This window comes from Rhinoraja longicauda, chromosome 17, assembly GCF_053455715.1.
Source record: "Rhinoraja longicauda isolate Sanriku21f chromosome 17, sRhiLon1.1, whole genome shotgun sequence".
In the NCBI taxonomy this organism is placed as follows: domain Eukaryota; kingdom Metazoa; phylum Chordata; class Chondrichthyes; order Rajiformes; family Arhynchobatidae; genus Rhinoraja; species Rhinoraja longicauda.
Window position 1 is genome coordinate 17,036,426 of NC_135969.1, and position 16,072 is coordinate 17,052,497.

At 42.1% G+C, this 16,072-nt stretch overlaps 1 protein-coding gene across 1 annotated transcript in view; it reads right to left on the bottom strand.

Annotated features, from left to right (window-relative positions):
• Positions 1-16,072, bottom strand: part of LOC144601795 (rab GDP dissociation inhibitor alpha) — a 48,826-nt gene that overhangs the window by 19,908 nt on the left and 12,846 nt on the right. Inside the window, exons 2-5 of the mRNA XM_078414224.1 lie at positions 8,650-8,757; positions 6,739-6,838; positions 4,960-5,094; positions 1,557-1,755 (exon numbers count right to left, since the gene is read on the bottom strand). Coding sequence (XP_078270350.1) covers positions 1,557-1,755; positions 4,960-5,094; positions 6,739-6,838; positions 8,650-8,757 — 542 coding nt within the window. The remainder of the gene's footprint in view (positions 1-1,556; positions 1,756-4,959; positions 5,095-6,738; positions 6,839-8,649; positions 8,758-16,072) is intronic.

Genomic DNA, 16,072 nt, shown 5'->3' on the forward strand with positions numbered 1-16,072 from the left:
TTGCAGGAGACAGGGTGGGAAGAAGTGTAGTCCAGATAGCTGTGCGAGTCAGTGGGTTTATAGTAGATGTCAGTCACTAGTCTGTCTCCTGTGATGGAGATGGTGAGGTCCAGAAAGGGGAGGGAGATGTCGGAGATAGTCCAAATATATTTAAGGGCAGGATGGAAATTGGAAGTGGAAAAATTTCTTACACTACCTACTGCTCAGCATGGAATCGGTGGGCCAAAGGGCCTGTTTCCACTGTGTCTAACGTAAAGTCTAAACCCAGAACAGATATTGTCACATCTCAACAACGTGATGCATTTAAATGTGGCCCATTAGATACAGCCACCATAGTCATTTTGATGTTACTATCCTGGCAGCCAGCAACAGTTGTAGGCTTTGAAGCAAGTCCTTATTCCGATCCTCAATGGATGAAGAAATTTGACAAGTGAAGGAAAGGGCAGTCACTGTAACCTGGGAAGAATGTGTCTTTGCAGCTTCAATTTAATTGTCAAAAACTTGATTTAATGTTACCAGCAACTTGGCAGTGGATTATTCATACTGCACCCAAGTGTGTGTTCATTACTATATTGGCCTGCCAAATTGTTTCATCATAGAGATTAGGCACAAAAGAATGTCATCCAAACTGAGTGCTCGTTCTCCAGTGGAATTATTGATTCCAATCCAATTTCCCGTCCTTACGCCTTTCAACTTCTTGGAGTATTCTTACACAACCCTACTTTCAATGCTATTTTTCTGCCTCCAAGTAAAGTACTCCTTGTCCAAATGAAGGGAACAAGGCCAAAAAAAACTGCAGTTGCTGCCTCACAATGCCAGAGACCCCTTGTTTGGTCCTGGAATTTGTGGAATTTGCACATTTTCCCTATGACCATCTGGGTTTCTTCCAGGTGCACTGGTTTCCGCCCACATCCCAAAGACATGTGGTTTATAGGCCTCTGTAAATTCCCCTTAGTGTGCAGGGAGTGGATGGGAAAGTGGGATAACTAACATGGAACAGATGTAAATGGGTGATCAATGGCCAGTATACTCAGTGGGCTGAAAGGCCTGTCTCCATACTATACTGTCTCTTTAAACAAGACCGTGAGACTAGAAATTATATTTACCCCAAGACCTGCAAGTTTTAAAGCTGCTTTTAAGCCACCCATTTTTTAAAGTAATACTTCGATGCTCATGTGATGCTTAAAATGACCATTTCCTGGTTCAACAATGACAATATTGCCAGCAGATAAAGAGTACCAGAACAGGAGAGGGGCAGACTCACATTGATGTATTATGAACATTAATGTGTTACTCTTTGGTTGAATAATTCCTCACCATCTACCCAATTTCTGACTCTCAGCTTCCTCATTTTGAATCTGTATCTTTTGGCTTCTCAGCATTTTACCACTTAAAGTGAATAATATGGATGCAACAACTTAATCAAACATCACACAGTTGGCAAATTCAATAGACTACCTTGTCTTTTTTTTTAAAGAGATGAGTGAGATATAGAGAGAAGTGCTTTGGATAACTACATTTCCAGGAGTTATATATAAACATCAATGATAACGCACTCATCTGTTCTATAAAGAGCCAATGCATGTCCTGTGAAGTCAATGACATCTTGTCCCAGGTCAAATTTCTTGTACACTTCTCGCATTGTGGTCTTCTTTGGCTCAATGCCTTGGTGAGTTTTAGGGTCGTTCTCATCAAAGCCAACAACAAATAACAAAAGTTTTCGGAAGCGACGCTTTTCAAACATGCCCATAAGATCTGAAGAGGAAAATAAATAGAGTGAATATTTATTGGTACGATGTACACTGTTTGATCACCCTGCTCTCTCCCAAATCAGTTCACAGGGCCCACGATGGTCAAGGAAAGATGACAAGATAGCAAAGCATCAATTTATATACTTCAGAACTTTAATTATGGGAGCACCATCCTTCTTGTTCACAAAGCTGGAACAAAACCGAAGTTTTAAAAAAGTGCAGATTCGCAGTTGCCTCCGATGACGTAAACGTCAGTGCTTTTACATTATTTACTTACTTGCACACAGTAAAATTAGCAAGTCATAAATTATCTTAGAAATAAATTAAAACTTTATGACATTATATGGAATTCAGATCTGGACCAAAAAAAAACAAATAACACATTTCTCTCAAGGGCAAAACAGTAAAACCTGGTTAAATAAGCTTTCACATCAAGATTCCTTACTCTATTCTCTCTAATACACTCTCCTGTGGGGCAGCACAGTGACGCAGCGGTAGCGTTGCTGCCTTACAGCGCCAGAGCCCCGGGTTCGATCCTGACTACAGGAGCGCTCTGTATGGTTTGTACCTTCTCGCTGTGACCACGTGGGTTTTCCCCGGGTGCTCCGGTTTCCTCCCACATTTCAAAGACGTGCTGGTTTGTCGGTCAATTGTCTTCAGTAAGAATTGTAAATTGTTGCCAGTGTGTAGGATAGTACTAGTGTGTCGGAAGGTGCTATTGGTGGTGTAGATGAAAAAGTACAGGATCAGCCCTTTCGACCCTCAATATCTTTGCAGAACATAACGCCACGATAAACTAATCTCCTTAGCCTGCATGTGATCCATAATCCTCCATTATCTGCATATCCACATGCCTATGTAAAAGCCTCTTAAAGGCTGCTATCGTATCTGCCTCCACCCCTGGCAACATATTCCAGGCACCCGCCAGCCTCTAAAACAAAACCTGCCTCATACATCTCCTTTAAAGTTTGCCACTCTCACCTTAAAGCTATGCCCTTTGTTATAGTGAGAATGGTTAAGGCTACAGGATGGAAATAAACTGAAATAGCAAAGGAGTCATGGCATAAGAGATGACTTCAAATGGGAACATTAAAAGAAAAAATAGAACACAAGATAAAATAAAATTCCCACTTCTAGAAAAAGCAATTTTATTCTTGTAAGCACAAAGCAATTAAGAGAAAACACTTAAATAAAATGGGGCAGCACAGTGGTGCCACTGGTAGAGCTGTGCCTCGCAACACCAGAGACCTGGCCTGTTCAATCCTGACTTTGAATGCTGTCTGTGTGGAGTTGCACGTTCTCCCTGCAACCATGTGGGTTTCCTCCCGCAGGTTAATTGGCTTCTGTAAATTGCCCTGAGTGTGCAGGGAGTGGTTGCAAAAGTGGGATAACATAGAACTAGTGTAAGGGTGGTTGCTGGTCAGTGTGGACTCAGTGGACCGAAGGGCTTGTTCCATGCAGTATCTCTAATGTAAACTAAAATAAAGGCCAAAATAATGTCAAGTGGTAAACAGCAAATTATAGGCACGATATCTATTCCCAAATGTGGTTGATCATGAACAAGGAGCATGCGAGTTGGTTATCACACTGCGCTGGAAATGAGAGTACAGAGATTGATCAGGATATTGCCCGGATCAGTTAAACGGAGAGACTTTAGTTTTGTTGAGAAATACAGCGCAGAAACAGGACTTTCAGCCCACAGAGTCCACATCGATCAGCGTTCCATGCACTCTAACACCATCCTACACACATTGGGGACAATTTAACCAAGCAAATTAACCTCCAAACCTGTACATCTTTGGAATGTGGGAGGAAACCAGGGAGAGCCCATGTAAGTCACAGTTAGAACATAAACTACAGACAGACAGCACCCGTAGTCAGGATCAAACCCATCTCTGGCACTGTAAGGCAGCAACTACCGTTGCACCATCGTGCCACCCCTTTGCTAGGTGTGAGGCTAGGTTTGTTTACTCTGCAGCAGAAGGGTCTGAACGGCGATCTGATGGAGCTATATAACATTTTCCCCTCCAAGAGGATGAACAGTGTCATTAATTGATTGCCATGATATCCAGTTATATAATAAGCATCCTATGTTCCGTGCGCAGATAATCATGCCCAGAGAAACTCATCGCCAGACACATTTCCAAAAGAAACAAGATTCAAACAAAATGATTCGGGTGGCATAGTAGTAGAGTTGCTGCCTTACGGTGCCAGAGACCCGGGTTCGATCCTGACTAAGGGTGCTGTCTGTATGGAAATCGCACGTTCTCCCAATGACCACGTGCATTTTCTCTGGGTGCTCCGGTTTCCTCCCACATTCCAAGGACTTGCAGGTTTGAGGGTTAACTGACTTCTGTAAAATTCCCCCTTGTGTGTAGGATAGAACTAGTGTATGGAGTGATCGCAGGTCAACAGACTCAGTGGGACAAAGGGTCTGTTTCCACGCTGTAAGTCTAAACTAAACTACTCAAAGATTCAGGAGGCATCGTTGGAAACAACTAACATTTCAAAAATAAAGAATTAAAATCAAGCCATATTTCCAGCAGTTCAAAACAAAATGCATGCAACTGCAATCCATAACTTTCACCTCCCAATAGACAGCACTCTGTCAGCACTCAGCTGACATCCCAGCATAGACTGGGTGCTTGTGACCCTGCAACCCTCGTTTGATCCCATGAGCAGCTTGTAACCTGTCCCCAGGGTAAGACAGACAAGAGTGAGATTTCATTGTATTTCTGTTCAAATAGTTTGTCGGGACACAGCAAAACACAAAGTGCTGGAAGATCTTTTCGGGTCTGGACTCTTCCTCAGACTAATTTTGTAGGGGGACTGAGGCTGCTTAAGTGAGAATTATAATTTTGAAGACCATTTCAAATGAAAACCCACTACAAGGGGACAGCGGGCAACACGGTGACGCAGCAGAAGAGTTGTTGCCTCAGCGCCAGGTTCGATCCTGACTACGGGTGCTGTCTGTATGGAGTTTGTACGTTCACCCTGTGACCGTGTGCGTTTTCTCTGGGTGCTCCAGTTTCCTCCCACACTCCAAAAACATACAGGTTTGTAGGTTAATTGGGTTCTGTAAATTTCCCCCTGTAGAATAGTGTTAGTGTACAGGGTGATTGCTGGCCGGCGCGGACTCGATGGGCTGCGCTGTATCTTTAAAGTCTAAAGGGACAAATATAAGAAGTTATCATGTGCTATTACTCACCAGTAGCTAAAGCTTCAGTCTCTGTGGAAGGGACTTTGTGGATTTTCCCCATTTTGTAGACAAAACTTCCTTCTACCACCTTGAAGTCTAAGTAACGGGTGACCTCAGTATAAAGCAGCATCTTAACAAGCTGTCCTGAAAAACATTAACCAGAAACTTTGTAGAATATGCAAGATAGCCGAGCAACACACCGAATATACAAACCAACTTCATGGTGATAAGTTCTCAAAGATTACATATTCAAAATGACCTTGTGAGATGAGACAAATTAGGATTGGGGAACTTGGGCACCAAAGATGCCGGGATAGAGAATAGGAGTTAACTTTGCAGTCAATAGCCTTTCAAACAGCAGAACATCCAACGAAATGTCAGTCACATGAAACGTGAATTCAGGTTTCCTTGCCCGAATATTTCTGGTTTTATTTCAGGTATCTAATGTACAATTTCTCCTGGTGCTTGGATTTCTTTGAATTCTTGATCGGGTGGAGGTTCATCAGACGCTCCCTCCCACACAGAACCAGGGCTCACTTCCCAAAAAAAAGTAATCATCCATTTATGGCAAAGTTAAGGCAACATTTTTCCCCCTCCAGGAGGATTAACAAGTCTTTGGAGAACATGCCTCTTCAAGAAAGGGTAGAGGAAATAGAGGTTTTTAATATTTTTAAGGCAGGTGGATAAGCTTCCAATCAAGGACGAGTTCTCACCCCGGTCGCTCCCTCTTCTCCCCTCTCCCATCAGGCAAGAGATACAGAAGTGTGAAAACTCCAGATTCAAGGACAGTTTCTTCCCAGCTGTTATCAGGTAACTGAATCATCCTATCTTCAACTGCAGAGTGGGTGTGACCTCCATCTACCTTATTGGAGACCCTCAGACTATCTTTAATCATACTTTACTGGACTTTATCTTGCACTAAATATTATTATCTTTATCCTGTACATTGTGATGGCTTGATTGTAATCATGTATAGTCTTCCTGCTGACTGGATAGATACAACAAAAAAAGCTTAACACTGTATCTCAGTACACGACACAATAATAAATTAAACTAAACTAACCTAAATCGAGGGGAGTGCGAGTTAACAGGATAGTAGAGTTGAGGTCACAGTCAGATCAGCCATAAACGTATTAAATAGAAAAAGATAGTGGGACTGGGTGGACTAATCCTGCTCATAATGTGTCTGGTTGCTGCCCTGAAGCTGAAACTGTTCCCTCTGCTGCTGCACTGTAACCTCGCAAATTATAGACAGATGTGTCATGCACTCAAGACTACATTTTATTTTTGTCCCCAAATCACTTAGAGAAAAGAATGCTTTGTCCCACATTATAATGAACCCCACACCAGACACACACATTCACAGGGGTTGTACCATCGACCACAGGGTGGCACAGTGGCAGGATTGCTGTCTTACAGCACCAGAGACCTGGTTTCGATCCCGACTATGGCTGGCGAGTTTGTACGTTCTCCCTATGGGTTTTCTCCAGGTGCTTCAGTTTCTTCAAACACTCCAAAAATGTGCAGGTTTGTAGGTTAATTGGCTTCAGTACAATTGTAAATTAGCCCTCGTGTGTAGAAAAATGTTAGTGTTCGGGATGATCGCTGGTTGGTGCAAAGGGCCGAAGGGCTTGTTTCCACGCTGTATCTCTAAAGTCTAAACGGATTTAACCAGCGGTATCCCTGGCAGTATTCCAAATCAATGTGCCCTTCACTGATTTTCATACCAGAATGCATTTTAAATGCAATCTCTATATGATGTTTAAAAACGTTAATAAAATGTATTACCATTTGCCATGAGGAACTTGGGTATCAAATCGACATTCCAGTCCCTGCTTCTTCCCATGGATTCTGGAGGACCACCAGTCACTTTGAACCTTTTAAACAGCTAAAGGAAGAGAATATATTTAGATGTGTTTATTTGGTAGCTTTTTACATCCAAAGGCCAGCTATTTCAATTTGAGGTCTGCCTCATAAGTATACATTGAAGAATTAATGTCGCAACAACTTACAATTTAGAAAATTAAATATATTCATGGTTGCAAAATTGGAAGTGCAACATCCAATTTTGTTCATGGGATGGTGCTTCCAACAACAATTTGGAATACAAAGTTCACCTTGTCTGAAGAAGGGTCCTGACCCGCAACATCACCTATCCATGTACTCCAGAGAGGCTGCTTGACCGTTGAGTTACTGCAACACTGTCTCCTTTGTCATGCTGGTGGAGGAGGAACAATTGGTGTTCATCTGAGAAGACCCTCAGTTAAATGTGTTATCTAAAAGACAGCACCTCATACTGTGCAAAGTTCTCAATACCACACTGGACTGCCAGCCACACCAGGTCGTGGGATCGACCCCAAACCTTCCGCTGCTATAGTGAAAGCATTATCATTCAAAATTGTCCGTTACTACAAAGGAACCATGTCCTGTAACTTCAATCTAGCCATTGTGTGCATTTATCGAACAAAAGTCACACTCACATCAATGGAAGAGGAAGAAGAAGAAGAATAGCTCTTTCAAAAGCAGTTCCAGTTTAGCAAAGTGCAACTGGGATTCTTTTCTGCAAATGGTACTTCAAGCAGTATCAATAGAGTAAACCAGGATTCCACTGGCATCAGGAATGATCCTACTAACAATTTTTAAATCTTCCCTTTATAATTTCACTTTGCTTCCCACCCAACCACTTATGGTCAAGCCTTTCATTCCCGTTAGAAAGTTTTGATCAGTTACTGCAGCCTTTTCCACCTGTACATCACCCGTCTCATCAGCTAGATTGCACTCCTGACCTCCCATCTACCTCATTGGAGACCCTTGAACTTTCTTTCATCAGGCTACAATGTTACATCAGTGCACTAAATGTTGTACTAAATGTTGTAAATTGTTATCCTTGCACTTTGGGTGGCTTGATTATATTAATGCATAGTCTTTTTCTGACTGGATAGCACACAAATAAAAGCTTTTCACTGCATCTCAGTACATGTGACAATAATAAACAAACAATTTACTCTCACCTCCCTTCTGGCTCTTTTGTCAATTACCTGATGTCGATATATATTCTAATTATTAGCCTTGCTACCACCATTGATCTGTGCCATAACTTTAAATAATTCTATCAATTTTCTTAAATTTTCACTGCTTTCAATAAGGAAGAAAAATCCTCCAGCTTCCTCAGTCCTGCCAGATAACAGAATACTCTTATCCCTGGTCTCTTTCTGGCACAATTCCTCTGCATCTTCTTCAATATTTTGGCATCTTTCTGAAATGTGTTTGCTCAAAATCAATCTCCAGCTCTGTCCCAAACAAAGTTTTAATAAGATTTAGCACTTGGGATCCCGTGAACTTCGGAGCCCTTTCAATGTCCTACCATCTTAATAGATTGTTCTCTGCTCCTGAGCCTTGGGTAAATTAAGTTAAGATCCAAAAAAACTATCAATATAGTCCACGGTCAGAAATGACCCACAATCTTAATGAATGACAGTGAAGCCTTAAAAAGTATCTAAATAGTCTATTTACATTTTCTTGGGCACTTTTCTTTAACCTACATTACTGATTTCCATAATCTAAACGGCCATAATGCAGGAATTGCCTGTACTGTGATACCACATGGCATTAATATGGTGGTCGCTCACCAGTTAACCAAACAGACATTCCAATGTTTCTTATCAACCCTTTAAAAAACCCCAAAATAAATGTACTTACTTCCTCCAAGGGCGTAATGGAAGCACTTTCCCCTCCATAGTAGGAATTTTGGTCCATATGCAGCACCTTTTTCCCATTTACTGACATGATTCCAGACAAGATACATTCCTTCAAAACAGACAGATAAATTGGGATCAAACATTGAAAAACACGACTACTTTTAGGTTAAATAGAGACAGGAGAGATAAATGCAAAATAATGATAACACTTTTAAAAATGGTTGTATCATACCTTTGCACATTGCAAAGCTCTTTCCATTCAATTAGTCATTCAACTACAAGTATCTCTCCAGGGATGCTGCCTGTCACGCTGAGTTACTCCAGCATTTTGGGTCTATCTTTGATTTAAACCAGCATCTGCAGTTCTTTCCTACACAACTACAGGTATGTTCCTTTGTGACTTTTACCCAACAAGCAAAGAAAGAAGAATTATCGAGTGGAATGCATGAGGTACAGAGGTCTTGCAACATCTTATATCTACTGGTTCCATTCTTCAAGGTGTGGACTCTAATACATCGGCGAGACCAAACATAGACTGGGCGATCGTTTCACTGAACACCTTCGTCAGTCTGCTTTGACCTATCTGATCTCCTGGTTGCCAAACACTTTAATTCCCCTTCATTCCCACGCTGACCTTTCTGCCCTGGGCCTCCTCCATGGTCAGAGTGAGGCCAAATGCAAATTGCAAACAGCACCTCATATTTCACTTGGGCAACTTACAACCCAGCAGTATTATATTGATTGCTCTAACTTCAGATAACCCTTACATTCCCTCTCTCTCCACCCTCCCTCACCCAAGTTGCTTCAATGTTGTCTTGTTGAGTCTCATTGCCTGCAATTCGTTTTCACCTAACTCAGCTAACAATGGGCTGTTTTTTCTGTATCACAGTCTATCTCTCATTTCCCTTTACCCTGACTCTCAAGCTGAAGGGCCTCAACCCAAAACGTCGCCCATTCCTTTTTTCCAGAGATGCTGTCCGACCCGCTGAGTTACACCAGCTTTCTGAGTCTATCTTACGACATCTGAGGCCAATTCAAACTTGCACTCCAAAAAAATGGAGCTGAAGGAAATATTCAATAAAAACTATTTTGTGCTTTTACATTTGAAGATATTTGGAAGCACTACACATCACTGTATAATATTTTCCACTAAATTCATTAGCATTCATTACACACGCTCCCAGGTGCGGTGGTGGAGGCACATACGATAGGTCATAAGTCAGAGGAGCAGAGTTAGGCCATTCAGCCCATCGAGTCTACTCCGCCATTTAATAATGGCTGATCTATCTTTCCTCTCAACCGCATTCTCCTGCCTTTTCCTCATAACCTTTACTAATCAAAAATCTGTCAATCTCCGCCTTAAAAATACCCAATGCCCACCCCCACAGTCATCTGTGGCAATGAATTCCAGATTCACCACCACGTAGTAGCATTTAGGAGGCTATCAGATAGGCACACGGTTATGCAGGGAATGGAGGATTTGGATCATGTGCAGCGGAGATTAGTTTTCTTTGCATCATGTTTGGCACAGACATGGTAGGCCAAAGGACACATTGCTGTGTTGTGCTTTTCTATAAGAAGGGTCTCAACCCGAAACGTCACCCCTTCCTTCTCTCCAGGGATGCTGCAGGTCCCGCTGCTACTCCAGCATGTTGTGCTTTTCTATGTCTTGTTATGTACATTACTTGGAAATGTGTTTAAAGCACATCGTGGACCTTCAGAAAAGGCAAACATGACCTTGAATTAATGTTTTAAATTAAGTACGAAAATTAACATCTGCCGGGATTGTTGTGCTGAGACTCAGCATGGATTCAATGGGTCAAATGACCTTTGCATGTGTCATGTTAACTATGGGAAAATAAAATGGGGGAGGGATGGGCCGATGTGATGGGCCGAATGGCCTGCTTCTGCTCCTATGACTTATGAACACAACAAATCTAGCAGAGATCAATATGACACCTTCTTTGGATAAATCACAGTAATGTTGCGGAAATGGACAAACATATGTCTCCCTTCCAAAATGTTCATTTATTATTTTTCTGCTGCAGGCATGAAAGTTTCAGTGCAATTTGAAAATTGAAAAGTGCTGCTGAAATCACTAACTTTTCTTCACTCTTTCATCCCTTCCACTCCCAGGGCCTTCTTTTAAGTCAATTAGGATCTGTTTAAAACATTTTTTTTTAAACAATAAAACGGTGGAGAAATGGGTCAGCCAGAATCTGAAACAGGCAGCACGGATAATTTACATGGGACTCACCACTGAATTAATTCTGGAACACCAAATACTGTGTTGACAAATCCAATGTTCTAATGTTGACCTGTCCGTTGTGTTCAAATACAATAGAAACAGCTTCAATAAAAACTTGCATAATTGCAGCTTCAAAATGATATTCAAATAGGTCGCATGGTGGCACAATGCATTGGTCCTTCAACGTACTGCTTCTTGCCCTTACATGATAATTGCTCTCACTCAAAAGGGGCATTTGCACTGCCGTGAAGAGAAAAGTGCTCTGCTCTTAGAAAGTTGTGAAAGACAGGTCATCAGTTGACCCAAACCAAACACTTTGGAAACAGGGAAATGCAGATGCTGGTTTACAAAAAAAGTGGAGCAACTCAGCGGGTCAGGCAGCATCCCTGGGGAACATGGATAGTTGATGTTATGGGTCGGAACCCTCTTCAGAATGAAGAAGGTCACCTATCCATGTTCTACAGAGATGCTGCCTGACCTGTTGAATTACTCCTGCACTTTCTCTATTTTTTTCCAAACACTGTTGTTCTCTCTTTTCCATCAGTCTTCAATCCAAGAGGCAGTATTCTGCTGTTATTTTGGCCACTGCCCTGATCACTTGGCAAGAAACAAGACTCAAGGAGGTGAACAGTGCTTGAGAGAGTCACAGTTAATGCCCAGAATTAAATCAAATTTGTTTTAATGGCAGATTTCAGATTAATCAATTTGTAGAAGAGTATAGCAAACACGAACACACACAATGCAAAACCCCATTTGTCATAAAGATTGTATCTTACAGGCAAAAGTAGCAGATTCAAGTGACTTGCATGTCAGTGTATTTAGAAAATAGAAGAGGTCCTGAGAAGCAGCACAAACAAAAAGCTGATGTGATTATGATGCAGTTAATAACACCAGCTGTTTGTAGTGCTGACCTTTGCAACTCACTGAATTAAAAAATAATCTGCCACCACTAAATTCCCTTCAAGAAAATCGCTAATTTCCAGTACACAAGATTACTTTACCCTAAAAGGAACTTTCCCCTTTTCTAGTTACTTCTCAAAAGGTGCTGATTACTGGAGTACACCTCTTAAGGGAACAAATGCCTTCTGCCATCTTTTCCAACATTATAGGCAGCACAGTCGTAGAGTGGCTGCCTCACAGCGCCAGAGACCAGGGTTTGATTCTGACTATGGGTGCTGTCTGTATGGCGATTTCTCTGGGTGCTCCGGTTTCCACCCACATCCAAAAGATGTGCAGGTTTGGAGGTTAATTGGCCTCTGTAAATTGCCCCTAGTGCGTCGGATACAACTGGTGTGAATGAGTGATCGCTTGTCTGCACGGACTCGGTGGGCCGAAGGACCTGTTTCCCTGCTGTATCTCTAAACTAAACAGAGCACCTTAACAAGGATGTTAAGGATGTTAAGGTTAACAAGGATGTTAAGATTAACAAGGATGTTAAGGTTAACAAGGATGTTAAGGTTCTGGAACCAGAAATGTTGGCAGACTATTCGACTTCCAGGAGCATTATTACCCATTTGAATCCATTTGCAGTATTTATTCATACAATTTCATAGAATCAAATTCCAGCAAAATGGTGACAGACAGTTAGTTGTTCAACGGTGGTCATGACCCGAAAAGTCACCAATTTGTTTTCTCCAGAGATGCTGCTTGACCTGCTAATTTACTCCAGCACTTTGTGTCTTTCTTCGATGTAAACCAGCATCTGCAGTTCCTACCTACACAAGACAATGTGAAATTTATTTAAACAAATGTCCTCATATCTTGGATATCCATTATCCACAGTTATTGCAAGGGAACATGTATTACGCATATTTGCTGAGGGCCAAGGATACAATAGTAGTTCACACCCAATACATTCCAGCACACTACTGATATAAGTAAATACTCCTTTCATCAGTCAAGAATACAACAGCCAAAAACATTTTATGAGCGTCCAATTTTCCTGTTGACTGAATTGACCACAGACGCCAACATGGTTATTGGATCACAATAGGAGATGCATGGAAGCTAATACAAGTGACATGAACATGATTTCAGGACTGCCATGTTACAAGCAAACAAGAGGGAAAGATTACAAAAGATGAACATCCCGAGGATACTGTTTTGCCAGCAAAAACTTGGACACACAACAGTTTGTGATACACATTCTGAAAGAAAGATGCCAAAAATGACATCTCATCCTTTTGGAACTGTCCCAATTGACTGTTAGGCTTTTAGCTAATTAGCTATAGTTAACAGTAAATTGATTTATTTTTAAAAAGAAAATGCTAGAAATGTTAACCAAAAAAACAGAAAATGCTGGAAACTCAGCAGGTCAGGCTGCATCTGGGTGAAGAGAAATAATTCATATTTAACATTTGAACTGGATTCTGGTTTAGCTGTCAAGAAGATTTCTTCATTCTTCCAATTTTTTTTGTACATTATCTGTAACCCAGCTTTAAATAAACTGCTCCCTCCACACAACACATCAAAGTTGTATCGTGTACGTTCTACACAACGTACGACAGTGACTTGCCAAGATGTTATTGGCACCATGTCCAAAACAAGCAAGTTGCATTCTCCACCACCAAGTTGCCATCCAAGTCACACACACACACATCAATGAACCTAACTTGCTGTACCTTCAACTCTGGGTCAAAAATCTTGGAACTGCCTACAGTGAAAGAACCTTCCACACTGCAATCATAACAGCTTCTCGAGAGGAAGCCTCCTTCTCGAGAGGAATAAAGGAAGGGCAACAATTACTCTCCTTACTGTCTTTAGGGCTGTTTATCTTCTTTTCAATTCTGACAAAGGGTCACCAACCTAAAATGGTGACTGGTTTCTCTTTCCTCACATGGCTGCCTGGCCTGCGATTAATGACATTTTCTGCTTTTGTTTTTGTTTTCCAACATAGTGATAGAGTCATACAGCATGGAAACAGGCCCTTTGCCCAAACTTGTCCACACTGACCAACATGTCCCATCTACACTTGTCCACCTGACTGCGTTTGGGAAACAGATACAAATGAGTCAATTCTGACGCAGCACCCGATGTTATGAGGCAAACAAACAGTGAACTCCTGCCTTAATCTCATCGCCAAACAAGTTCCTTATTGTCATACTGCACGGCTTTGTGGCTATTTTCCTCTCTAAACTGTTGCACAAGATGTGGCAATCATTGTTGAATCTGGTCATTTGGGAATTAATGCGGTCACAAAGATCTCGGTGACACAACAGCCTGTACAATGTGTCAGCTGCTGATCCAAATTCAGACAAAAATACCAATGGTTTCTTGTCAACTCAAATTATGGCACATTTGTCCGAGACGCAACTTCAATTAAAGCGCTTGCTTCCGAGGAAGAAAAAAAAGGAATATCCAATAAAAAGGTTTAGGTTGCAAGACTTGAAACACCAGTAAAAAAATAATTGAAATCTTATACAAATGCTAATTTTGTTTCATTCAGATCCTTTGAAGTCGTGGTTCTGAATGGTATCTATTACAATAATGTGGAATGTAACTTTGCAGTGTGCTTAATGTAAATACATTTTCCATCCCATTCTTTCCATAACCCATCTGCCCTTTCCTTAAAAAAATATAAAAGGCTGCAGATACTAGAAATGTGAAAGTATAACAGAAAATGTAGGTCAGGCAAAGCACATACCTTCAAGCTCATCAGAGAAAGGAAGGTCAGGAGTGAGTGTGGGAATTAGCTGAACAATTAGATTGGAAGATTGGTAAATTGGACAATTAGTCAATTTAGCATCTGGTATAAGCAAGGGTTGCTCAAGGGGTGTGGCCCTGTCAAGGGAAGTGCCCCGTGAGTAAAGTGCGAGTCTTTGGCGAGAAGGCTGAGGGAGGACGCCACACCAAACGCTGGAGAGGGTGAGACGCAAGAAGGAAATGCCAAGCAAGCTGATTCAGTGTGATGCTTGCAGGATGTGGGAGGTCAAGGACAAGTGTGAGAAGTATATCCAGGTACAGCTCCTGAAGGACTGTGTTGAGGAACTGGAGAAGCAAGTGGGTGACCTCAGGTTTGTCTGAGAAACTGAGTCGCTCCTCGACAAGTCCTACAGTGAGATTGTTACACCGAAGGTACTGGAAGAGAGAATGTGGGTGATGGTGAGAAATGGAAGGAAACATGGAATGCAAAGGTCCCCGGATGTTGTGCCGTTTGAGAACAGATTCACCCACTTGGAAAGTGTCGGGGAAGAAGACGTTACCACACTGAGTGGCAGACTGGCTTGTGAAGCAAAAAGTACTGTTGAGCCAAAACCAAAGAGGCTAACATCTGGCAACGCCGTGATAGTAAGAGACTCCATTGTGAGAGGTACGGACAGGGGTTTCTGTAGCAACAGATGGGATTCGAGGATGGTGTGCTGCCTCCCTGGTGCCAGGATTCAGGATGTCATGGACAGAGTGCAGGAAATCCTCAAGGGCGAAGGTGAACTGCTGGAAGTGATAGTGCACGTTGGCACAAACGATGTCGGAAAGAAGGGGATGGATATTCTGCAGCGTGACTTTAGAGAGCTCGGAAAAATGCTGAATGCAAGACATCCAGGGTGGTTATCTCCGGTTTGCTTCCAGTTCCTCGTGCTGGCGAGAGCAGGAACAGGGAAATACACGACCTGAATGTGTGACTGAGGAAATGGTACAGGGGGCAGGGATTGAGATTCTTAGATCACTGGGATCTGTTTGGGGGTAAGGGGGAATTATACAAAAGGGATGGATTGCACCTTAACAGGTGGGGGACCAGCATTCTGGCAGGCAGGTTTGCCACCGCTTCACGGGTGGTTTTAAACTAAATAAGGGGGGGGGGGGGGGTGTCAAATGGGATAGTCAAGGATGGAGTTAAAGGGAAAGAGAGTAAAGGGATAGTTAATAACCCCAGAATTAACGGGAAAGAAAGCTCACAAAGGGATAGGAGAGTATGGCCAAGTGTAATAGGGATCGATGTGAAGGGTGAGATGAGCAAGGAATTAAAAGTATTATATATGAATGCGTGAAGTATAAGAAGTAAAGTAGATGAGTTGAGGCTCAGTTAGCGGTTGGTAGATATGATATTGTGGGGATTACAGAGACGTGGCTGCAGGAGCGGGGTTATACATCCTATAGAAAGGACAGGCAGAGGCGGTGGGGTAGCTCTGCTGGTGAGGGATGAAATTCAGTCCCTTACGAGGGAAGACATAGGGACTGA